At 39.2% G+C, this 24,619-nt stretch overlaps 1 protein-coding gene across 1 annotated transcript in view; it reads left to right on the top strand.

Moving 5' to 3' along the window:
* RNGTT (RNA guanylyltransferase and 5'-phosphatase) overlaps positions 1 to 24,619 on the top strand; it is a 323,382-nt gene that overhangs the window by 36,478 nt on the left and 262,285 nt on the right. Inside the window, exons 5-8 of the mRNA XM_002714574.5 lie at positions 4,237 to 4,312; positions 6,361 to 6,601; positions 13,559 to 13,668; positions 14,735 to 14,836. Of these exons, the coding sequence (XP_002714620.1) occupies positions 4,237 to 4,312; positions 6,361 to 6,601; positions 13,559 to 13,668; positions 14,735 to 14,836 (529 nt within the window). The remainder of the gene's footprint in view (positions 1 to 4,236; positions 4,313 to 6,360; positions 6,602 to 13,558; positions 13,669 to 14,734; positions 14,837 to 24,619) is intronic.

The following is a 24,619-nucleotide window of genomic DNA, read 5'->3' on the forward strand; positions in this document are numbered from 1 at the left end:
CATTCTCCATCTTTTTGATGATTTCTCCCCCCACCCCCTGCTGCTAGTTCCTGAAAGATGGATTTTTTCCCCTTCAATTCCATTGCTAAGTTTCCTTCTCTTACTTTACGTATCTTTTCTCGGCAATGCTGTGCACATCCACAGACCCCTTTTACAGTTGTCTTTTTCTCTCAATCTTGACAGATATTTCTACCTTGGAAGGAAAATTTCCCCTTTAATCTCTGAAGATTCATTGGAATAAACTGACAGATTAAACAAGAGAAAGGCACGCAAATTTACTAACATGCAAAAGGGGCAAAAAGTCACAGTACAGTATGATTACCCCTTAACCCAACAAGATTTTTTTTGCCCCTCTTCATTTTCTTAAGCTACATTTAGCATTACTGCCTTATCACACCCTATGCTCTGACCATTCTGACTTATTAATAGTTTGCCACATGTCCTTTTTATACATGTGTTTACATTTTCATAGCTTATTATAAGTCTGTGTTCCTTTGTATCCTTTCTTGAGGTTGTTCATTAACTAAAGTTTTTATTCTAAATGTTAGTGATTGAGATGGGTGTTCAGAGTGATATTTAAAATACCTATGTCCCAAATTGGAGTACTCTGGTTCAATTCCTGGCTCTGGCTCCTGACTCCAGCTTTCTGCTGATGCAGACTCTTGAAAGGCAATGATGAAGGTTCAGCTGTTGTGGGCATTTGGGGAGTGAAACAGGGGAGGATCTCTCATATTCTATCTCTGTCTCACACACAAAAAAAATAAGTTAAAAATTAGTGATCATTTAATTACACTGTTTATATAGAAATAAGTGATTTGGTTCAGTTGATAGTAATTTTCAAATTTTTTTTTATTTGCAGAAAGCTTTTTTTTGTAAAGAAATCTTACTTTAATACGGAAACAAGATGAAAGTGATGTTTCATTGGTATTTTTTGTGTCAAATTGATAACATTGATTTTTGATAAAGTTAGTTGCTGTACTGTGTTCCACTCTTTATCTATGAGTAGTATTCACTCTATGACTATAGCACCTGTTCTTACTCATTTACCTGTGATGAACGTTTGGGATATTTGCAGTTTTGGGCTGTTACCATTAAAGTTGGTGGGGACATTTGTCTTTTTGTTGCTGTGGTCATTCATCGTTAAGTACAAGCCTAAGTATAGATACGTGGTTTTATTTTTTTGAGTAAATAACTAGGATTAGAATATCTGGGTCACTTAATGCAAGTGTATATCTAACTTTTAAATAAACCACCAAATTGTTCTCTGAAGTGCCTGTGCTATTTTCATCACAAACTCCTGATATGGTCAGTTTTTTAAATTTTAGCCATTCTAATGTGTAATGGTAGGATGCCATTGTGGTTTTAATTAGCCTTTTCCTGATAATTAAAGATGTTAAACATCTCTTCATGTATTTTTTGGCCTTGCATATATGTTATTTTTTGTAAAGCCTCTGTTCAAATATTTTGCTAACTTTTTAAAACAACTAGGTTGTCTTACTGAGTGCCAAGTATTATTTATATGTTCTTGATAAAAATCCTTTGCCAGATATATTTATTGTGAATATTTTCTGTGGCTGACCCTGTTGATTTTTAAAGAGAATTTTTTTATAAGTTTATTTGAAAGATAAAGTGAGAGAGAGAGGGAGAGGGAGAGAGAGATCTTCCATCTGCTGGTTCACTCCGCAGATGACTGCAATGGCCTTGGCTATTGCTAAACTGATGCCAGGAGCCAAAAAACCCCATCATGGTATCCACAAGGGCGGCAGGGGCCCAAGTACTTGGTCTGTTTTCTGCTGCTTTCCCTGGAGCATTAGCAGGAAGCTGGATCAGAAGTGGAGTATCCTGGACTCCAAGTAGAACGCTGATATGGGATGCTGGCATCATAAACTGCAGCTTAACCCACTGTACCACAGTGCAGGCTCCTAATTTATTTATTTTGAAGATTTCTTTATTTATTTGAAAGGCAGAATTACAGAGAGGCAGAGGCAGAGAGAGAGAAGTCTTCCATCACCTGGTTCACTCCCCAGATGGCCGCAATGGCCGGAGCTGTGCTGATCAGAAGCCAGGAGCCAGGAGCTTCTTCCAGGTCTCCCTCCTTGGGGTAGCATCCCAAGGACTTGGGCCATCTTCTGCTGCTTTCCCAGGCCATAGCACAGAGCTGGATTGGAAGTGGAGCAGCTTGGACTTGAACTGGTGCCCATATGGGATGCTGGCACTTTAGGCGGTAGCTTTACCTGCTATACCACAGTGCTGGCCCCCCCTTATTTTATTTTATATTTTATGAGACAGTGGCAAGGCATAACTCCCCCCCCCCTTTTTTTTTTAAAGATTTTATTTATTTATTTGAGAGGTAGAGTTATAGACAGTGAGAGGGAGAGACAGAGAGAGAGGTCTTCCTTCCATTGGTTCACTCCCCAGATGGCCACAATGGCTGGAGCTGTGCTGATCAGAAGCCAGGAGCTCAGATGCTTCCTCCTGGTCTCCCATGCAGGTGCAGAGGCCCAAAGACTTGGGCCATCTTCTGCTTTCCCAGGCCATAGCAGAGAGCTGGATTGGAAGAGGAGCATCTGGGACTAGAACTGGCACCATATGGGATGCCAGTACCGTGAGCAGAGGATTAACCTACTGTACAATGGCGCCAGCCCCCCCCCCAATTTTATTTATTTTTATTTTATTTATTGTTTTTATTTGACAGATAGAGTTAGACAGTGAGAGAAAGAGACAGAGAGAAAGGTCTTCCTTCCATTGGTTCGCTCCCCAAATGGCTGTAGCAGCCAGCACTGCACCGATCCGAAGCCAGGAGCCAGGTGCTTCCTCCTGGTCTCCCATGCGGGTGGGTGCAGGACCCAAGCACTTGGGCCATCCTCCACTGTACTCCCGGGCCACAGCAGGGAGCTGGACTGGAAGAGGAGCAGCCGGGACTAGAACCCCGCCCCCCAATTTTATTTTTAAAGTTTATTTATTTATTTGAAAGGCAAAGTGACAGAGAACACATGCGGGGGTGGGGTGGAGAGGGAGGTATCTCATTGGTTGATTACTGAAATGCTTGCAAAAGCTGTGACTAGGCTAGGCTGAAACCAGGAGCCAGGAAGTCATTCTTGGTCTCTTGTGTGGCTGGCAGGGACCCAAGTACTTGAGCAGTCATCTGCTGCCTTCCAGTGTATGCATTGACAGGAAGCTGGACTTGGAAGCAGAGGCAGGACTCTGATATTGGGAGTGGGTGTCTCAAACAGCATCTTAACTGCCAAATGCCTGCCCATAAACATTTACTTGAAAAATTATAAGCTAGTGTAAAGATATAGTCTTTTGGTTTCTTGAGAACTGTTGAGTAGTTTTATTTTTATTGCACTATATACCCTTCAATTAATATGTAGCCAGTCGCTGTGGTTGATTATATTCAATTAGTATCCACCCTTAGAGGAATTGATGCTTCCATTCCTTTTTTGTTCTGCTTTAGTTTCTGGATTCATTCATTCATTCATTCATTCATTTATAATTAGAGAGGCAGAAAGAAAAAGAGGGAAAAGGAGAGTAGGAGAGAGAGATCTCCAATTCATTGGTTTACTACCCAAATGCCTACAGTGACCAGGGCCAAGCCAGGGTTGATCTAGGGTTAAAATGGGGAGCAGGAACACAATTTAGATCCCCCCTGTGGTGGCAAGGATCTACTCACTTAAGCTGTCACCTGCTGCCTTTCAGGTCTGCACTGTGGGAAGCTGGAATCAGGAGCTGGAGCTGGGAATCTAGAAATTCCAGTATGGGATATGGGCATCTTAACTGCCACTCCAAATACCTGCTCCTGGATTTTAAAAAATGTGATTAGACTAAGTTGCCAGTATGTGCCTTTGTTTATAGGGAGGACTGGAAAATTTATGCAGAGCTTGTGGATTAGAAGTATTTATGTGTGTGTCCTTTTGAGTTGTGACTTTGGTGAAATACCTTCTTATTTGAAATGCTTGGAATCTTTAAGTTAAAACTTAAAGAGAAATCTTTAGACAGTTGAGAGTTTTTAACCGATAAACCAATACATTACATTTAAACTTCTAGCTAGTAATATTAGATTCTAAACAAGTTAAACTGACAAGTTACTAAACTATGAGAAGCTGTTTCGAGATTAAAAAATGTGATTATTTTATAAGATGATTGAAATGTTTTGACTGCAGTTTGGGATTTTAAGGTAAAATGTGGCCTTTCAATGATTTATCAATTTTAAACCAAAGCTGCTTTATTTTCTAGGCGTTCATTGCACCCATGGTTTCAATCGTACTGGCTTCCTCATATGTGCCTTTTTGGTGGAGAAAATGGATTGGAGGTATTTGTATCTTGTTATAATGGAAGAACATATGTTTAGTAATTGTTAAAAAATTTACTGATGTTGTAGTTTTAGCATTTTATATTGTTTTTTTATTTTTAAAGATTTATTTATTTATTTGAAAGTCTGAGTTACAGAGAGAGGAGAGGCAGAGAGAGAGAGAGAGAGAGAGGTCTTCCATCTGATGGTTCACTCCCCAACTGGCCGCAATGGCCGAAACTGTGCAGATCCAAAGCCAGGAGCCAGGTGCTTCTTCTGGGTCTCCCATGCAGGTGCAAGGGCCCAAGGACTTGGGCCATCTTCCACTGCTTTCCCAGGCCATAGCAGAGAGCTGGATCAAAAGTGGAGCATCTGAGACTTGGACTGGTGCCCATATGGGATGCCAGTGCTTCAGGCCAGGGCGTTAACCCACTGCACCACAGTGCTGGCCCCTTATATTGTTTTAAAAGATAATTTTATAATTTTAAAATTATTTATTTGATAAATAGAGACTGAGAGAGAGAGAGAGAGAGAGAACAAACTCCTGCCTGCTGGTTTACTTCCCAAATGCCCACAGCAGTTGGAACAGGGTCTGGTTGAAGCTGAAGACTGGGAACTCAGTCCAGATCTCTCATATGGGTGGCAGGGACCCAGCAACTTGAGCCGTCATCTGCTGCATCCCAGGGAGCACATTAGCAGGAGGGTGAATGAGGAGAGGAGCCAGGACTGAACCCAGGCACAGTGATATGGGACGTGGATGTGCCAACCAGTGTCTTAACTGCTAGGCCAAACACCTGCCCTATAATATTGCCAAGTTCTTGGTGAATTCATAATTAATATGATGGTTTTCATTTTAGATATGGTCTTTAGAACGCTGATACTGGGGTTTTGTATTAGGTAGCACTTCTTTCGTGTGCTTAAAGAGTCCTTTACTGTCTGAAATTTTTTTCACATTGTCCAGAATTGTCAGACAAATTCTCCCAGTATTTTGTATTTGTATTCAGCTTTGGAAGTCACTAGTGCTGTTCATTTCCATTTTAATAGTGTCTTTTTTTTTTTTTTTAAATAACCATTGAGAACAAAGCAAAGCTTATAATGAGATACACAGAAGTATTTTGGGGATGAGGTTACTCTATATAAACTAGTCAGCATGATCCTACTTAGCATTTTGTGAAGTGCATTTTTAGATCCTGGGAAATTATAACCTTAAAATTCCTGAGAAAATGGGACATTACTAAGTTTTTTAATTGACTGTGGGTCATTGTTTATGTTTACCAAGGCTTGTACACAGTAGCTCCTTTCTGGATATAATAAGCTGGAGTCAACATATGATCATACATCTTCCAGTTTGTGTGTCCTTAGTGTATGTTTGCCTGTCTGTCCACTCTCTGTTTCTCTCTCTCTCTCCTTACTTATTTGAAAGGCGGAGTAGAGAGAGAAACAGAGATCTTACATCTGCAAGTTCGGTCCCCAAATGGCTGCAATGGCTTAAGAAGCCAGGAGCCTGGAATTCCATTCAAGTCTGCCATGTGGGTGGCAGGGCTCAAGTACTTGGATTGGAAGTGGAGCAGCCAGGACTCATATGGGATGCCAGTGTTGGCAGGTGGCAGTTTAGCTTGCTGTTTTACAGTACCAGCTGCATGCCCTTTCTAGCCCTGAGATGTGGTATATAGTAACCCAGGTCTCTGTGTCATTCTCAGCCGATGCTTAGCCTGGCCCAGATGACTTTAGTGCCTGGGTCTGTTGGAAGTTCCTGCAAAACCAAAAAAACCCGAAAACAAAACAAACAAAAAAACCTGTTCTTTTAAGGCTTTGAATTCTCCTTCACGGATCCTATCCGTTTTCTGCTATATACCTGTGGCAGTTTACGAATTACCAGTCTATGTCATGTTAAAATTGTTTGAGAATGAATTTATCCCTTCAAAGATTGATTGCCTTGAGATTGAGAAGCATAGTTTGTCCATTTTATAAACCTGAATTATACTTTCTATCGCTCCTTCAGTGTAATAAATATATTTTGACAAACACATAAATGGAGGAAGAAATTGCATGCTCTTTGTTTTCCATAGTATCGAAGCAGCAGTTGCTACTTTTGCCCAAGCCAGACCACCAGGAATCTATAAGGAGGATTATTTGAAGGAACTTTTTCGTCGTTATGGTGATATAGAAGAAGCACCACCCCCACCTCTATTGCCAGATTGGTGTTTTGAAGATGATGAAGATGAAGATGAGGAAGAGGATGGAAAAAAGGAATCGGAACCTGGGTCGAGTACTTCCTTTGGCAAAAGGAGAAAAGAACGGTTAAAACTGGTAATGCTAAAAAAAAATGTATAATAGTCTTTGTCTTCTGCAAGCTTATTGAGAGTGATGAAAATGGAATGTTGGCTGTGTTTCTTTAGCTAGGTTTATAGAGTTGTTTCATTCTGGCTTGCTTTGCTCTCTCTATCTCTCTTTATTTTCTTGAAGGAACATTTTTGAGTACTTTCTTTCTATTCTTTTATTTATTTGAAAGTCAGAATTACAGAGAGAGAGTGAGGGAGAGACAGATCTTCTATCCACTGGTTCACTCTCCAGTGGCTGCAAAGGCCAGGGCTGCACTGCTACTTGGGTGCAGGCACCCAAGAACTTGGGCCATTTTCCGCTGCTTTCCCAGGGTCATCAGCAGGGAGCTGGATCAGAAATGGAACAGCTGGTATTTGAACTGGAGTCTGGATGGCCTCCATTCTGGCTTCCGAGACCAGATGAGATTGGGCACGTGCAGGGTGTATGGCTGTAGACCCTATTCTAGCTATCTAAAGATTCTCGACAGTCTCGAGCCTGTCTTTTTGAAGAGGAAAACTGCAATTAGGTGAATGCATCTGGTTCTGTTTCTGAGGTAAATCAACTCCTAGACATTATTAGATTGAGAATTTATTATTTCTTTATAAAATATGATGAAGTTGCCTCTCAATATCTAGTGAGGATTTTTACCATTACTTTACAAATGTCACCGTTACAGTAATTTTACATATGAATCTTGCTCTTCCTAGTACCAATATAGTGGTATTTTCATACTTTCTATAAAGTTGACTATGAAGACTCTCACTTCCTCTCCAGCCAAGCTTAATTGGTCTTCTAGATATAAAAGACAATGAAAATATTAGAGTTTATGGCCTTTTTTGGGGGGACAGGAGAGCTGTTAAAAGGAAAAGTATGCACATAGTGTTTGGTGTAAGCCAAAGAGGAAGGTTAGGGCAAGTGTAGAGGAAAAGAAGTGCAGTCACCACAGCTCATGTATCAGGAGGCAGAGGCAGGGAAGAAAACGCCTTCAATGTTTTATGTGGATCAGGTAATACAGCTAGTTTGGGTTTTTAAAAGAAGTTCCTTTTTGAAAAACATTGTTTTATTTGTACTTATACATTTCCAACTTCAAGAGTAAGGCCACTGAAAATTATAATAACTTTGAAATAGGGAAACAGTTTTAAAAATGACTGACTTTTTGAATATAATTATTATTTAAATCTGATTATTATTCCTTAGATTGAGATATCTGAAATTACTGAATCACATACCTAGAAAAATAACAATCTTATTTTAAGGAAAGTTGAATAAATAGCAATACCATAAAATCTAGATGATTACCCTCTGTGACATTATTTTTATAAGTGATTGCAATTATATTTTTTAAGAGCAATATTAATCAGGAACATAATACCTAAATGCATTGAATTGTGATACAATGTTTGATTCTGTCAAAGTTTAAAAGAGTGAATTATTGTTTTTGTTTTTTTCAATGGAATGAACATTAAAGAAGACCCTTTTATATTATCAAGTGCCATTAAATTGCTATAGTTCCAAATGAACTCCAGCAATATTAAGAGAAAGACAGCCAAGATGAGCATTCTTTTTAGACAATACAGGAATCTTAGAACCTTTGGTTTCATTTACCTCTTCCTGCCTTTTTTGATTCTGTATGTTTTAATTCTCTATATGTTTTAAACCCTTTAAGACATTATTATTATTTTATACATATAAATAATATTCATGAGATATATGCTTTCTTGGTGTTCTTTTCATCTTTCATCTGTTTTTGTGGTTTCACTTGTAGTCATTTTTCTTCTAACTGAAGCACTCCTATGATTTTTCCTTTAATGTGGGTTTCCTGTGACACATTCTTTTAGTGTTCTTGTGAAAAATGTCTTTTTTTTTATGTCATTCTGAAGTGTGTTTCTGCTAGGCATAAAAACCTGGTGTTTGGCAGTTACTTTTTTTTTTTTTTAGCACTTTGAAGATACCATTCCATAATCCATTTCTGTCAGAAGCCAGCTGTATTACTGCTTTTTTGATGGTAGGGTGTTCTATTTTATTTTTTAACAGTTTCACTGTTGCATTGCTACTTGTGGTTCTCTTTGTATTTACCCTCCTTTGTATCTGTAGATGTTCTTAAATCTGACTGGCTTTTATTTTTTATTTTTTGTAGTAGTTTTAGACATATCTTTTTTTTTTTAAATAAAGATTTTATTTATTTATTTGAGAGGTAGAATTACAGGCAGAGAGGAAGAGACAGAGAGAGAGGTCTTCCATCTGCTGGTTCACTCCCCAAATGGCCACAATAGCCGGAGCTGGGCCAATCTGAAGCCAGGAGCCAGGAGCATCTTCTGGGTCTCCCATGCGGGTGCAGGGGCCCAAGGACTTGGGCCATCTTCTACTGCTTTCCCAGGCCACAGCAGAGAGCCGGATAGGAAGGTGAGCAGCCAGGTCTCGAAGCGGTGCCCATATGGGATGCCGGCACTGCAGGCGGAGGCTTAGCCTATTGCAGCACAGTGCCAGCCCTGGCTATTTTTTCAAATATTGTTTCAGATCTGTTATTTTCTCTCTTCGTCTGGGGATCTGCTTCACCCAAGAGCCTTTTTTTTTTTAAGCTATCTTTTACTCCTTTCTTTTATTTTCCATCTTTTGATGCATGTGTAGCAATATATCCTTCAATAGATGAAGGTTGAAAGGTTTTATTAGTTTGGGCTCTTTGGTTGCAAGCAGCAGAAATTAACTCAGATTATCTTAAATAATAAGAGGGAATTTGTTATGAGCAAGTGGATAGAACCAAACACAGGCATATAAGGCCAGATTTCGGAACAATACTGGATCCTGGACCTGGAAAATTATGAGGACCTAGTTTCTGCTTTTTATTGATTTTCCATCTCTGCTCTTTTCCTTTTGTTTGTATTAGTCTTCTCACTGTCTGTGTCTCTCAGTACTGGCTCTTCCTGATTATTTGTATGCCTGAGAGATTATGACTGTTCCCAAAGCTTCAAAGCCTATAATTAAAAAAAAAAAAGATTTATTTGTTTTGAAAGTCAGAGTTAACAGAAAGAAAGAAAAGTAGGGAGGGAGGCAGGGAGAGACAGAGAGAAAGAGGGAGGGAGGGAGGAGGAGAAGAAGAAGGAGAGAGAGGTGGATATGGATGGATATCGAGATCTTCCATCCTCTGGTTCACTACCCAGATGGCTGCAATGATCAGTGCTTGGCCAGGCTGAAGACAGGAGCCAGGAGCTTCATCTGGGTCTCATGTGGGTGTCAGGGACCCATTTGCTTTCGCCATCCTCTACTGCTTTTCCTAGGCCATTATTAGGGAGCTTGATTGGAAGTGGAGCAGCCAGGACATGAACTGGTGCCTACATGGGATGCTGGCTTCGCAGGCAGTCGTCTTACTGCCACAATGCTGGCCCCCAAAACCTGTGCTATTACAATTTTAGCCACATGAAGAGACTAACTGGCTTTCTGAGAATTCCACTTCCGGATTACCAGGAGAGAGAATATGACAGAGTCAAACTGAGCTATGGGTTCGTTCATGCTCCTAGCAGCTTTGGATGTTATCTTGTAACGTCGTATAACATGGCTTATAGGGCACTGTCTTAATGGGTGAGGAGGGCAGCTCTTGCTGAGTGGTATGGCCAAATAAAGTTAGTCTAAATGGAAGAGGTCTGGAAAGAGGTTAGGAAAGCAGTGAGGATGTAGAATAGATTATAATACCCCTATTGGACTTGGGCAGTGGGAGAATAAATAGTTTTAAGAGAGAACCGATCTCTCTGAGAGAGCTAGATTTTAGTTAAGACACAGGGTACCGGGTATTCAAGAAAAAGGTTGATGTTATAGGGGAAGGTTATTTTGATTTTTCTTTTTTTCAAAAACTAAAATGGTAATTTGTTGAAAAGTAAAAACATCAGTGACTTTAAAATTCAGTTACAGTATGTTTGAAAAGAGTTTCCAACTCTAGACATTGCTGTTTATAATTGAGAATTAGTGATCTTTCTTGTAGTTATAGCCTAATTCCAGAGGAAACTATTATAATGACATTAACAGCAAAATGTGAAAGTCTGAAGTTACAAAATACTGCCCACATATAAAGTACATCATACTTACTGTCTTTATTGGACTGATTGCTACCTTTCTTTTTGCTTAAACTTTATTTCAGAAGAAAACAGAAGAAGCTAAAAAAGGTAAAGAAGTTGACGTATTGTAGGAAAGACTAAGGAAGAAGAAAAATAAATAGATGATAGATATTTACTGTGTGGTTGGTTTTATCTTTCATAACCAAACTCAGTAGTTAAATCTGTACTCATGCTCAATTTTTATTTGTTCTGTAAAATTAGAAATAGCTTGTTCAACTATACTTATTAAAATATTTCTGTGATAGTATTGTGGGAAAGACTTGGAATGTTGATCATGTTTCCTGTGTATTATTAACTTAGTTAAAAAAGAAGTAATGTTTACATTTTAGAATGAACTTATGCTAAACTTGCTTTATTTTGCTCATGTTAGAAGTTATTTTTTTACTTTGCTTAAGAAATACATCTTCCTGGACTGGTTTTATGGCATAGCAGGTAAAGCTGCCACCTGCAACATCAGCATTCTGTGTGGCCGCTGGTTCCTGACCTGGCTGCTCCACTTCTGACCCAGCTCCCTGCTAATGGCCTAGGAAAAACAGCAAAAGATGGCCCAACTGTTTGGGCCCCTGGTACCCATGTGGGAAACCTGGAAGTAGCTCTTGGTCCCTGGCTCTTGGCTTTAGCTTGGTTTAGCACTGCCAGTTGGACCATCTGGATGGAAGATCTCTGTTTCTTTCTGTAACTCTGATTTCAAATAAATAAATCAAAAACAAAAAAAAGTAATATGTGTTCCTAAATGAAGCTGGATACCTTCTTCATGTAAAACTAGAAAAAAAATTTTCTGTGCTATCAATACCTTCAGGATAAAGATGCTATTGTATTACTGAATGTTATCTTGTAAATTAACATATGTAAGATATAACTTATAAGAATACTGAAATTAGGCCGGCGCCGCGGCTCACTAGGCTAATCCTCTGCCTAGCGGCGCCGGCACACCGGGTTCTAGTCCTGGTCGGGGCGCTGGATTCTGTCCCGGTTGCCCCTCTTCCAGGCCAGCTCTCTGCTGTGGCCAGGGAGTGCAGTGGAGGATGGCCCAAGTGCTTGGGCCCTGCACCCCATGGGAGACCAGGAGAAGCACCTGGCTCCTGGCTCCTGCCATCGGATCAGCGCGGTGCGCCGGCCGCAGCGCGCTGGCCACGGTAGCCATTGGAGGGTGAACCAACGGCAAAGGAAGACCTTTCTTTCTGTCTCTCTCTCTCACTGTCCACTCTGCCTGTCAAAAAAAAAAAAAAAATACTGAAATTAAATTAATATTCTTAATAACTAAATAGGAAACAAACCTCAAGTACATGATTCAACTTTTCTTTAAGAATACCTTTTCCCTGGGTCCACAGAAGGTTAGGCTGCCATTTTGTGACACCAGCATCCCTTATCAGATTGTTAGTTTGAGTCCCTGCTGCCCTGCTTCTAATTCAGCTCCCTGTTAATGTGCCTAGGAAGGCAACAGAAGATGTTCCAAGTACTTGGGCCCCTGCCACCCACCTGAAAGACCTGGATACAGTTCTAGGATTCTGCCTTTGGCCTAGACCAGCTCTGGCAGATGGAGCCATTTGGGGAGTGAACCAGTGGATGGAAGATCTCTCTTGGTCATTTCACCTTTGAAATAAATAAATAAATGAATAAACCTTTTTATTTTATTTTATTTTATTTATTTTTGACAAGCAGAGTGGACAGTGACATCTAGAATTATCTTACAGATTTTTCTTGAGACTGATGTCAGCTCTCTTAAGGACTGAAAAGCAGTTGTGACATTAATCTAAATTATTTTTCTGGTCTTTAAAATTTCCAAGAGTGTTCTTTGTTATTTTGCTGTATATTTTTCTATCTGCTTTACTTCTCTGGGATATTTCAAAAATACACTTGCTATAAAAATACAGTAAGGTACTTCAGGTAGTTCTGATTTCAAGAATTCAGACTCAAAATTCAGTCATGACTAATCCTTAGTTTTATGTTGATATAGCCAATGATTGTGGCTTAGCCACTTTGAATACTGTTAGACTCATATTCTAGTTTACAAAATTACTGTCCTCTTAATAGCCATATTCTGCCAATGACTCATCCCTTCCTTCCCCATTGGTGAATGGTATAATGTAGATCTGGGTTCAGCTTCTGTCTTTTACCACTTGAATAAACAGTTAAATCAGGGCCCGTGCTGTGGCGCAGTGGGTTAAAGCCCTGGCCTGAAGCGCAGGCACCCTATATGGACGCTGGTTCTAGTCCTGGCTGTTCTTCTTCCAATCCAGCTCTCTGCTGTGGCCTGGGATAACAGTAAAAGATGGCCCAAGTGCTTGGGCCCCTGCACCCGCATGGGAGACCTGGAGGAGGCTCCTAGCTCGTAGCTTTGGATTGGCACAGCTCTGGCTGTTTCGGCCATCTGGGGAGTGAACCAGTGGATGGAAGACCTCTCTCTCTCTCTCTCTACCTCTCTCTGTAACTCTTTAAAAAAAAAACCAGATGAAATCTTTATGCCTTATTCAGTCATCTGTGAAGTAAATATAATATAATATAGAATGTACTTTACAGGTACTAGGGATTAGAGACTGTTTATAAAATCTCTGGCTCCCAGTACGTGATAGATAACTATTGCTTTCAGCTTACTGAGCAGTACCCATAGAGAGTTTTGGCAACATGATGTAGATACTGTGCTATCTATGTACATTGATGGATAAAGGAAAACTACTGTAAAATCCCAGCAGAGTTTATAGAACCTCTTGGAGTGGATCATTTCTGTCTCATATATTGACTTGCTCAGATTTGCAAAATCAATAAATTTATCTTTTAGTTGTCTTTTTGTAAATGGTTTAGGTTCTAATAAAATATTTTTCTTTTCCCTTTTTTTAAGGGTGCTATTTTCTTGGAAGGTATAACTGTGAAAGGTGTAACTCAAGTAACAACTCAACCAAAGCTAGGAGAGGTACAGCAGAAGTGTCATCAATTCTGTGGCTGGGAAGGGTAATAAATGTTTTAAAATTTTAAATAAAACTTATTCTTACTTTGCAACACTTAAAAGTATGTGAAAATTGACACAGGACTTGCTTTTTGTTTTTAAGATAATTATGTTAATGACTATACAGTTAAGTCAAAATTAGGTGACTCACATGTCTTTCTAAAGCAACTGCAAATTTTTGTTGTCTCTAGTATTTTTTTGGTCATTGATTCTGCTGCTGATTAATGTTTGGGCTGGTCTTATCAATTTATTAAGGGGTTGAGGAATAAAACTTGAGTGTGCCTCATTTTCCAGATTTTCTGTGATTAGAAGGCTGGGAAAAATCAGCTTTATATTTTCTGCTCCTTTCTGTGACTTGACAGAATTTATCAGACGTTTTATGGGAGTGGACTTGAGAGATTCCACTTCTGTTATTTTATGTTCTCACGTCTTGGTCTGTGATTATTTCTGTTGATCATTACAAGTATCTGACAAAAAATTGTAATACAGAAAAATTCCCAAGATAAATTCCTAGTTTGTAGAACTTTTATTATTGGTACATACAGATCAGATAACCAACTAGAAATAACTTTAAGTACAAGATTTAAGATAATGAAAATACTGATTTTAATGTTGTGTGGAATCCTTGCCAGTGTATCTTAATCTTCACCTTAATTTTTTTCTGTTATTGCTGCCACTTTTGGGCTTCTTTCCCAGTACAGTGAAGTTGGTAGTATCATGCTGGAGAAATATGGGGTCTATAATAATAATAATAATAATGCAAGCCAAGATATAAATTTCTTCTTGAGGTAAAGACTTGTAAACATACTACTTTAGCATTTAAATCATACATACTAATATTTTGAAGTTATTTCAATAATTATAGTGTAAGTGGCAATTTAGAACCCTGTTAATTTACATGCTAAAATGTTAAGAACTTATAAGCTCTAGTTAGTATTTTTGTGAAAGCTGATATTAACCCAGTTGACATTAATTTCACGATGAATGCATGACTCATCTGAGATTGGTTTAAGACATGTATTGTTTTATGTGAATACCAGCCATGATAGTAATAAAATGTTCTTCTTTAAGGTCTGGATTCCCTGGAGCACAGCCCGTTTCCATGGACAAGCAAAATATTAGACTTTTAGAGCAGAAGCCATATAAAGTAAGCTGGAAAGCAGATGGTACTCGGTGAGTTAGACTTCTAAAAAAATTATACAAATAACCCTAATGCTTGAAGAATATTGCTTTGTTGTTAGGGAAGGTTTGCACTCTTGGGAGTGTGAATTTCTGACTTGAATAGCAAAATAAGTATGTTTCAAAAACTTGTATAACTTTTGTTTTACTAGTATTCTAAGTTATTTAATATAGTCATCTCTTAATTCTGCTAAATTTTTGCTTTTAGAGTTTTCTTAATTTGACATAAATGTATACTGGGTGCTACGGTTGGGAGTATTTTATCTTAATAATATTGTAGCTTTGAATGTATCTGCTGTCCACTGCTTTATTTTTAAATTAATTTATTATTTATTTGTTTATTCATTAGTTATTTGAAGGGCAGAGTGTCATAGAGGGTCAGAGAGGAGAGATCAAGAGATTGAGATCTTCCTTTTGCTGATTCACTCACCAAACCAGCTGGAGCTGGGCCAGTCCAAACCCAGGAACCTGAGGTCCTTCTAGATTTCCCACATGGGTGGCAGGAACCCAAGTTCTTGGGCCATCATTTGCTGCCTCCCAGTTGTGTTAGCGGAAACCTAGATTGGAAGGGGGGGAGAGAGAGAGAGAGAGAGAATATGAATCTTTCATCTCCTTGTTCATTCTCCAAATGTCTGCAACAATGAGGGATGGGCCATGCTGAAGCAACTCAGTTGGGTCTCCTGTGTGGATGATGGAACCCAAGAACTTATGCCATCATCACCTGACTGCTTTTGGTTGTATTTTAAAATCTCTAAGCTTAATTAATATAAAAAGAAATGGGTCCAATGCTGTGACACAGCGGGTTAAGCCATGGCCTGCAGAGCCATCATCCTTCTGGGTGCTGGTTCAAATCCTGGCTACTTAAATTCTGATTGAGATTCCTGCTAATGTACCTGGGAAAGCAGCAGAAGATGGCTTCAGCCCCTTTTTCTATGTGGGAGACCTGGAAGAAGCTTCTAGAAGCACCTGGCTTTGGCACACCTCCGACCATTTTGGCCAATTGGGAAGTGAACCAGTGGATGGAAGATCTCACTCCCCTTCTCTCTGTAACTCTGTCTTTCAAATAAATAAATAAACCGTTAAAAAAAATAAAAGAAACTTGTCATTTGGAATTATGTCAGGCTTGCAGAAAGTTCCAAAATGCCTTTTACCCAGAGATTGACTAAATGTTAACATCTAACATAGCTGCAGTATGATGATCAAAATCAAGAAATTAGCACTGATATTTTAACATTATCTAATTAGTGGCCTTATTCAAATTTCACCAGATGTCTTACCAATATCTCACTTCTGGTTCAGAATCTAGTCCAGGATTACATAGTGTTCTAGATTATCACGTGTTTTCTTTTATTTTGGAATAATTCTTTAGGTTTTCTTTTATAACTTTAACTAGTACTGACCCCTTATCTTTTAGCCTCTTTCTCAAATTGAATTTGTCTGATGTTTCCTCACAACTCAGGTTATATATTTTGTAAAGAACATCACAGAAGTAATGTTCTGTGTCATTTCAGGAGGCTCATAGTGGAGAATTGTCCCATTACTGGTGACGTTAGCTTTGATCTCTGGTAAAGTTGTTATCTGCCATATTTATGTATGATAAAGTTACTATTTTTCCCTTTGTACTTAAGAATCTTGTGGGGGAGACACCCTGAGACTTGTAAATATTCTGTTTCATGTCATACTTTCCCCTAGAATTTTAACATTTATTGAGGATTCATGCCTGAAATATATACGAGTACTACTGTAATGTTTGTGAAGTAGAGAATAATGGAATGCAACTGTAAGGAAGAACTTTCTTTTCTCCTTCACTTATTCATTTATTCATTCATTCAGCATGGACTTATGGATTTATATTGTATTCTCTGTGTTACAGTATATGCTAGTATTTAATGACTCTTGCTCAAAATTTCTCAGATTTGGCCATTGTGAGCCCTTATCAAGTGACTCCTGTCTTTCTGGCATCTCCTCATTATTTTTTAAACAATCACTCTTTCTGACACCCCCAGATGTTCCAGGCTTATCTTATTTCTGGGTACCACGCGGGCTCATTAGCACTGGGCAATCATTGCTTACAGGCCCTCTGGCACACCTGTATCGGTTTCTGTGTCTCTTTGGGTGTATGTGTGTATGTGTATAGCTGAGTATGTTGTGCAGTTTTTCAGTCGTGAGTTTGGACTTATACTTCCAAAGCACAGGATTTAATCAAGTCTTTGTCCTTTCCTATTTGTATCTCTTCTCTGTGACAATGAGGAAATTGTTTTTCATTATCCACAGTAGTCACTATGTTACACATAGTATAGTTTTAGAATTGCTGTCCCAAACTCCTATGAGAAGCTCACTTGGGTAGAGTATAATATGTGTGTACAGTTGGTCTGACATTAGTGTTAGTCAAAGTACTATGTTCGAATCTTTCTTAGATTTTCTATCTCCTTCTGCCAGACCCTTCAGTGTGGTTATGTTTCATTAATAGTTTCTGATTGTATTCTGAGTTCATTCTCCTGTTTTGATTTACATTTTATTTTTTGAGTATGTGCAATATAAACATGGTTCTAAAAATCAAAACTATACAAAATGGTTTCTCTGAGGAATGTTACTCTCTCTTCCCAGTCTCCTGTATTTTCATTCTGTTCTTGCCTATCCCCTGCAGGTAACCAATCTCTTTAGTTTGCTGGTTTGTCTTTCCCATGCTTCTTTTTATTCTGTTGAGCTGATAAACGTATAATTTTCCTTTTCCCTTTTCTTACAGGAGAGGTGTCGTACTCTGTAGAACTGAATAGTCTTACACTTGCTTTTTTTCATTTCATAGTGTATTTTAGAAATCACTGCATCCCACTTCCCCGTTATCTTTCTCATTCTTTTTTAAGGTGAAAAGTACTCGTGTGTCCATGTTTTATTCAGCCACTCTCGGGCAGGCAGTTGGGTTGTTCCTGGTGTTTCGCCATTACAAATGGTGCTGCAGTGAAAACCTTGCACCCAGTTCCCTCTTACATTGTTGAAGGTGTAACTTCAACGTAGATTTCTAGAAGGAAGGATTGCTGAACTAAAGGCTATTTAAATATTAAGTTTAATAGGTATTGCCAAATTCTGCTCCAAGAGGGTAATAAAGATTGTATTCTCACAGGCAGTACGTGAGGATACCTCTACCGTCATGATCTTGCTAACAGAGTAGTTTGTTGGGTGTTAGATTTTCACCAGCCTAAGTGAGAAATGATACCTCAGTAGAGTTTTAATTATGTCATTGCTTATAGGCCCTCTGTAAGGTTGAACATTATTTTTATACTCATTTTATGCTGCTTGTATTTTTTTGGAATTATATGACCTTGCCTCTTTCAATTTTGTCTTTTGTCTTTGTTCTTTTTTTTTCCCCCAAGATTTATTTATTTACCTGAAAGTCAGAATTACAGAAGTAGGGAGGGGAAGAGACAGAGAGAGAGAGAGGTCTCCCATCTACTGGTTCATTTCCCAAATGGCCACAACAGCTGGGGTGGGGCAGGGCTGGAGCCAGGAGCTTCTTCCGGGTCCCCCACATGTAGTAGGGGCCAAACACTTGGACCATCTTCCATTGCCTTTCCAGGCCATTAGCACGGAGCTGGATTGAAAGTGGAGCATCCAGGACTTGAACTGGCACCCATATGGGAGGCTGGCATTGCAGGTGGCAGCTTAACCTAGTATGCCACAACACCAAACCCTGTTTTTGTTTTTATTGCAGTGTAACATTTTATTATTTTTATGAAGTCAAATTTATTAATCTCTATTGCCTCTGGGTTTTAAATGATTGTTACAAGGCCTTTCCTAATACCGAGATTGAGATTGAAGAATGAATTCTCTCATATTTGCTCTAGTATTTGTATGGTTTGATTTTTTTTTTAATCTAGAGTACTTTCAGATTATAGGTAATCTAGCATTTCCATACATTTTGAAACTTCTTTCTGTAATTATTATTTCATTATCATTGTTAGTTTGCGGTGAATAATTAGTGTCTGATGAAAATAGATAAAAATGAATTCAATTTTGAATGAAGAATATCTCCTAAGTCGTGATAGTTCACCTGGACTTGTGTCATTCTGATAATGGGCATCTTGCCTTGTATACTGGATGCTAATATGTAAAAGACTTATTTAAAATTTATTATTTATCAGTGTTTATTTGCTATTTCTTTGTTGTATTCTTTTTTATAACAATAGAAGGTTTTGAGAGGAATTAAAGGAAGGCTTAGCATCTTTAATTCTAATCCACAGGATTCTGACTTAACTTTGCTAAGTATGATGGTGGGTGTACAAATATTTTATATTGTACATGCTATTTTTCTACTTCTCAAATGCACTTTGATTTTTTTCCTATCATCAAGAGTGTGCATTCCTTCTTGCTCTTCTTTTCTGTAACTCAGCCTATATCTAGATAATAAAGCCTCTAGCATAATCTGCCCACCCCCTTTTAAATCTGTTTATTCTCGTGTTAGGAAGGCAGAAGGGGATACTGGCAACGTGGCATAGCTGTTAAGCCACTGCCTGTAATGCCAGCATCCCATATTGGCACCTGTTTGTGCCCATCTACCCTGCTTCTGATCTAGCTCCCTGCTAATGTGATGGGAAAACAGTAGAAGATGGCCCGAGTGCTTGGGCCCCCACCACCCATGTGGGGGACCCAGATGAAGTTTCAGGCTCCTGGATTAGTCCTGGCCCATCATGATTGTTTTAACCATTTAGGGAGTTAGCCAATGGATGGAAGATGTCTGTCTTTCTCTGTTTAGTTCTGCCTTTGAAATAAATAAATGCATCTTTACAAAAAAAAAAAAAAAAGGAAAAGATAGATAGAGGGACATGCACACATACACACCAGAGATTGCAGGGAGAGGGGGGAGGAAGAAAGAAATCTTTCATCTACTGGGTCATTCTTCCAATGCCTGACACAGCCAGGGCTGGGCCAGGCTGAACCCAGGATCCTGGAAGTCAGTGTGGGTCTCACATAGTTGGCAGAAATCCAGGTACTTGAATCATCACCTATTGCCTCTCTAAGGTGTGCATTAGCAAGAAGCTGGGTTGAAAGTGGTGGTGGGCCTGGATCATAGGGACTTTGATATGGAATGCAAGTATCCCAAGTGGTGTCTTAACCTCTGTGGCAGAAGTCTGGCCCCAGTTCAATTTTTGGTTCCACCTGTTCTCATATTGCTTTTTTTTTTTTTTTTTTGCCTTTTAAAGATATATTTATTTATTTGAAAAGCAGACTTACAGAGAGAGAGAGAGAATATCTTCAATCCAGTGTTTCATTCCCTAAATGGCCACAATGCCTAGGGCTGGGCAGGGCTAAAGCCAGGAGCCAGGAGTTTCTTTCTGGTCTTCCACATGGGTGGCAGGGGCCCAAGCACTTGGGTCATCCTCTGCTGCTTTCCAGGCCATTAGTAAGGAACTGGAAAGGAAGAAGCAGCCTGGATTCCAACCAGCAACTTAACCCACTGCACCATGACACTGGCCTCCCTCATGTTGATTTTTAAAGAGAAAAAGACATCTTTCTTCTAATGATAAAATCTGAACAGTACCTTCGGAACATCAGAGAACTTTCTTAGAAAATGTACGCTGGCACTTAATGGTGCTTTGTGTTTTAGTCTTTTTATGCTGCTTTAGGAAAGTACCTGAGCTAGGTCATTTCTAAAGAACAGAAATTTATTTTCTCACAGTTCTAAAGGCTTTACTTGCTAAGCCACAGCACCAGCCCCCCTTCTCCATGTTTTGAGTTCAAGATGTAGACTCAAGGAGAGACGAACTAGTATCATTGATAGTCAATGCTGCCTTGAATAGATTGTCCTTCAATTTTTCTTTTTTTAAAACTGTCAAATAACGGCCGGCGCCGCGGCTCACTAGGCTAATCCTCCGCCTAGCGGCGCCGGCACACCGGGTTCTAGTCCCGGTCGGGGCGCCGGATTCTGTCCCGGTTGCCCCTCTTCCAGGCCAGCCCTCTGCTGTGGCCAGGGAGTGCAGTGGAGGATGGCCCAGGTGCTTGGGCCCTGCACCCCATGGGAGACCAGGAAAAGCACCTGGCTCCTGGCTCCTGCCATCGGATCAGCGCGGTGCGCCGGCTGCAGCGCGCCGGCCGCGGCGGCCATTGGAGGGTGAACCAACGGCAAAGGAAGACCTTTCTCTCTGTCTCTCTCTCTCTCTCACTGTCCACTCTGCCTGTCAAAAAAATAAAAAAAAAAAAAAAAAAAAAAAAAACTGTCAAATAAGCTTATTTTAAGGGAGCTCATTGCCCTTCTCACAGTTACCCACAATGCATTAAACTTTAAAGCTGGTGTTTCTTTAATATGCTTCATTCTTTTTGTGGCTTTTCTCAGGAGGGAAGAGTCAGTTTTAGTTGGGAATAAATGCAGTAGCAGGAGTGATACAAGTTACTGTTGGGATTGAACTGTCTTGCAAGGTGAAATACTGTTTTTTCATAGATATTCTAGGGAAACATAATTAGAACTTTGTAATAGAATTTCTCTGTATACTTAGTTTATTAGCAGAATTTGAAGTGCAATAAAAAGTAATTATCAGTTAAATGAAAGAAATTAACTCAATAGTCATGAAAGTGATGAATACTGAGAATTCTGTACAGATTTTAGAATTAATACCCTCGTATTTTGCTTTAATTCTTTCTGTTGAAAGATTAAATACTGTAAATTTAATTTCACTCTTTGAGTTATTAGCTAAATCAAACCCAAATTATTATTCTTTATAACTGCTGCTGTAATATAAATAGTAAAGTAAAAGATAGCAAAGATTATATTTGACATAGGAAAAATTTAAGGCTATGGGAATAATTTGTAATATAGAAACAAAAACTATAAAGAATTTTTTTTTTTTTTTTTTTTTTTTTTTTTTTTTTTTTGACAGGCAGAGTGGACAGTGAGAGAGAGAGACAGAGAGAGAAAGGTCTTCCTTTGCCGCTGGTTCACCCTCCAATGGCCGCCGCTGCAGCCGGCGCACCGCGCTGATCCTGGCAGGAGCCAGGAGCCAGGTGCTTTTCCTGGTCTCCCATGGGGTGCAGGGCCCAAGCACCTGGGCCATCCTCCACTGCACTCCCTGGCCATAGCAGAGAGCTGGCCTGGAAGAGGGGCAACCGGGACAGAATCCGGCGCCCCAACCGGGACTAGAACCCGGTGTGCCGGCGCCGCTAGGCGGAGGATTAGCCTAGTGAGCCACGGCGCCGGCTCAAAAACTATAAAGAATTAATAATAATAATGAAAGCAAGCTTCATGAGGGCTGGGACTTTTGTTCTAGAATAGTTCTTGGCATATGGCAGGCACTCAATTTATTGAAGTAACTAGACCGTGAAAAGCTGCTAATATCTTCATGTTTAAGGTATGGAAGGACTTGTGATTGTACATTTTTAAATTTAAAAACCATAATTATATGTCACATTTAATTACCAAACAAAAATATAAACTAGTGAAATAAGAAAAAAGTATATTTCAAGCAAAATGGTATAGTAGGGCAAAATTTAAAACTAGATAGATCTGAGAAAGTACTTCTTTTGTTTGCATTTATATAGAATAGGGATGCTCTCTTACCGTTAAAAGTTGTTGTAAAATAGTTTGATGAAGTAGTTAATTTATAGCAAATAGTGGTCCCTTAGTGAAAGTTAGCTACTAATTTATACATGTATATATGCTAGGATATTTCAAAAAGCTTATAGAAAGTGGAACTTAAAAGTAAATTTATTTTGGTGTAAAAATTTTTTCAAATGCTTTTTTTTTTTTCATGATAGGTATTTTCCATGAATTCTTTGAGACTCCTGACATATATCATTTGACACACATTTTGTAAAAAAGATTTATTTGTTTGAAAGGTAGAGTTACGGGGTGGGAGCAGAGAGAGTTGGAGAGGGAGAGGGAGAATGGGAGGGAGAGAGAGAAATATCTTCCATCCTCGGGTTAATTCCTCAAATGGCCGCAATATCCATGACTGGCTTAGGCTGAAGCCAGAAACCTGGAACTCCATCTGAATCTCCCATGTTGGTGGCAGCTTGGGCCATCTTCTTCAGCTTTCCCAGGTACATTAGCAGGGAGCTGGGTCAGAAGTGGAGCAGCCAGGGCTCAAACCTTCACTTATATGGGATGCTGGCATCACAGGCAGCGACTTAATCCACTGTGCCATAGTGCACATTTGCAGATAAGCTGCTTTGCTTCAAGAAATGAAGGATATATAAGGTAAATCTGAGACTTGCTTTAAAAAAAAATCAAAAATAATTATTTATTTGAAAGGCAGAGTGATGGAGAGAGAGGGGGAGACAGAGATTTTCCATCTGCTATTGACTCCTCAGATGGCTGTAGCAGTCACACTGGGCCAGGCCAAAGCCAGGCGCCAGGAATTGCATCCTGTTCTTCCATATGAGTGGCAGGGACCCAAATATTGGACCATTCATCTGCTGCTTTCTCAGGTGCATTAGCAGGAAGCCAAATTGGTGTGGAGCAATTGGGACTTGAACTGGCAGTCTGGTATGGGATGCTGGTGTCACAAGTGATGACTCAGTCCATTGTTCCACAACACTGGCCCTAGGACTTGATTAATAAGGAAAATTATTGTTAGAATTTAAAAAAAGTCACTTAGGCATTTATGGGAATATAATTTACAATTAGTTTTCAAAACCATGTCTGTTTAGGTGAGATGTATTTGTATTTTGTTGGAGGAAATTTTTAGACAGGTCTATTCCCCAGGATCCTGATATGAGAGTCTCCTTCTTTCATGCATTCAGAAAATATATTGAAAATCCATCACATAGGGCTTGGTTAGGTGCTACGTGGATCGAGACTGTGTAGGACAGTTTCTGCAGCTTTGTGCTCTTCCTCTAGCGTCCAGGGTTCAACAGACTTTTTCTCTGAAGATCCTGATAGTAAATATTTTAGACATCCTGGGTCCTTGTAGTCTCTGTCTCAACTATGTTGCCTCAGTAGCACTAAAGCAGCCATATCTCATTGTCCTTAAGGAAATGATGGTGGCTTGCTTTTGGTAAAATTTTATTTATAAAGCAATAGGCCACATTTGATCCTTGCCATAGTTTGCCAGCCCATGACTAAATACATTTTCCTTAAAAGATTATCTTTATATTACAAACCTTCTTTTGTTAAGTATAGAAATTGAGCTTAAGGGACAAGAATGTAAATTTATCAGATATTTTTCATTTAGTTATTGTTAAGCTATTGGTACTTTGAGAGGATTTTTAGTGCAAGTAATTTGCTGATTGTGTACCTGTGAAAGGCAAATGAAGTCCTTTCCCCTTTATTTCTCATGCGAATCATTTTCTAGGCCATTGATACGACATGGAGCTCAGTGTGTTGTGCTGTATGTGCTCTGACAAGTGTGTGTGAATGGTGCATTGTAGAAGCAGCTGTTGTGTGGATAAACTGCATAATATGTTCAGGCAGGTTTTATATTTGCTGTTGTGATGGTGTTAATATAGAACATTGTAATTACCCCAGGTGGTTAGTAGCTTGCTTGGATCTTTGATATGTATCTCATTAATAATGTTTGTAGCAGATATTTATTCTAATGACTGGAGCTGAATGTTCAGACAGAACATGTGAATAAGGTAATGAAATGTTAGATTAGCAAAGTCTTAGATACTGAGAGGAATATTAAGGACTTTTCAGATGTCTCTGGAATAATTTTCAGTGAACTAAAAGCAAAACAAACTATTCACTTCTTAGATATAGAATCAATAAATCAAATTATGATCAATTGAGTATTGTGTATACTACTTTCATTTGAATCAGTCCATTTAACTGTTTTTCAGTTCCACTTG

The sequence above is a fragment of the Oryctolagus cuniculus genome, chromosome 5 (assembly GCF_964237555.1).
Source record: "Oryctolagus cuniculus chromosome 5, mOryCun1.1, whole genome shotgun sequence".
Taxonomy (NCBI): Eukaryota; Metazoa; Chordata; class Mammalia; order Lagomorpha; family Leporidae; genus Oryctolagus; species Oryctolagus cuniculus.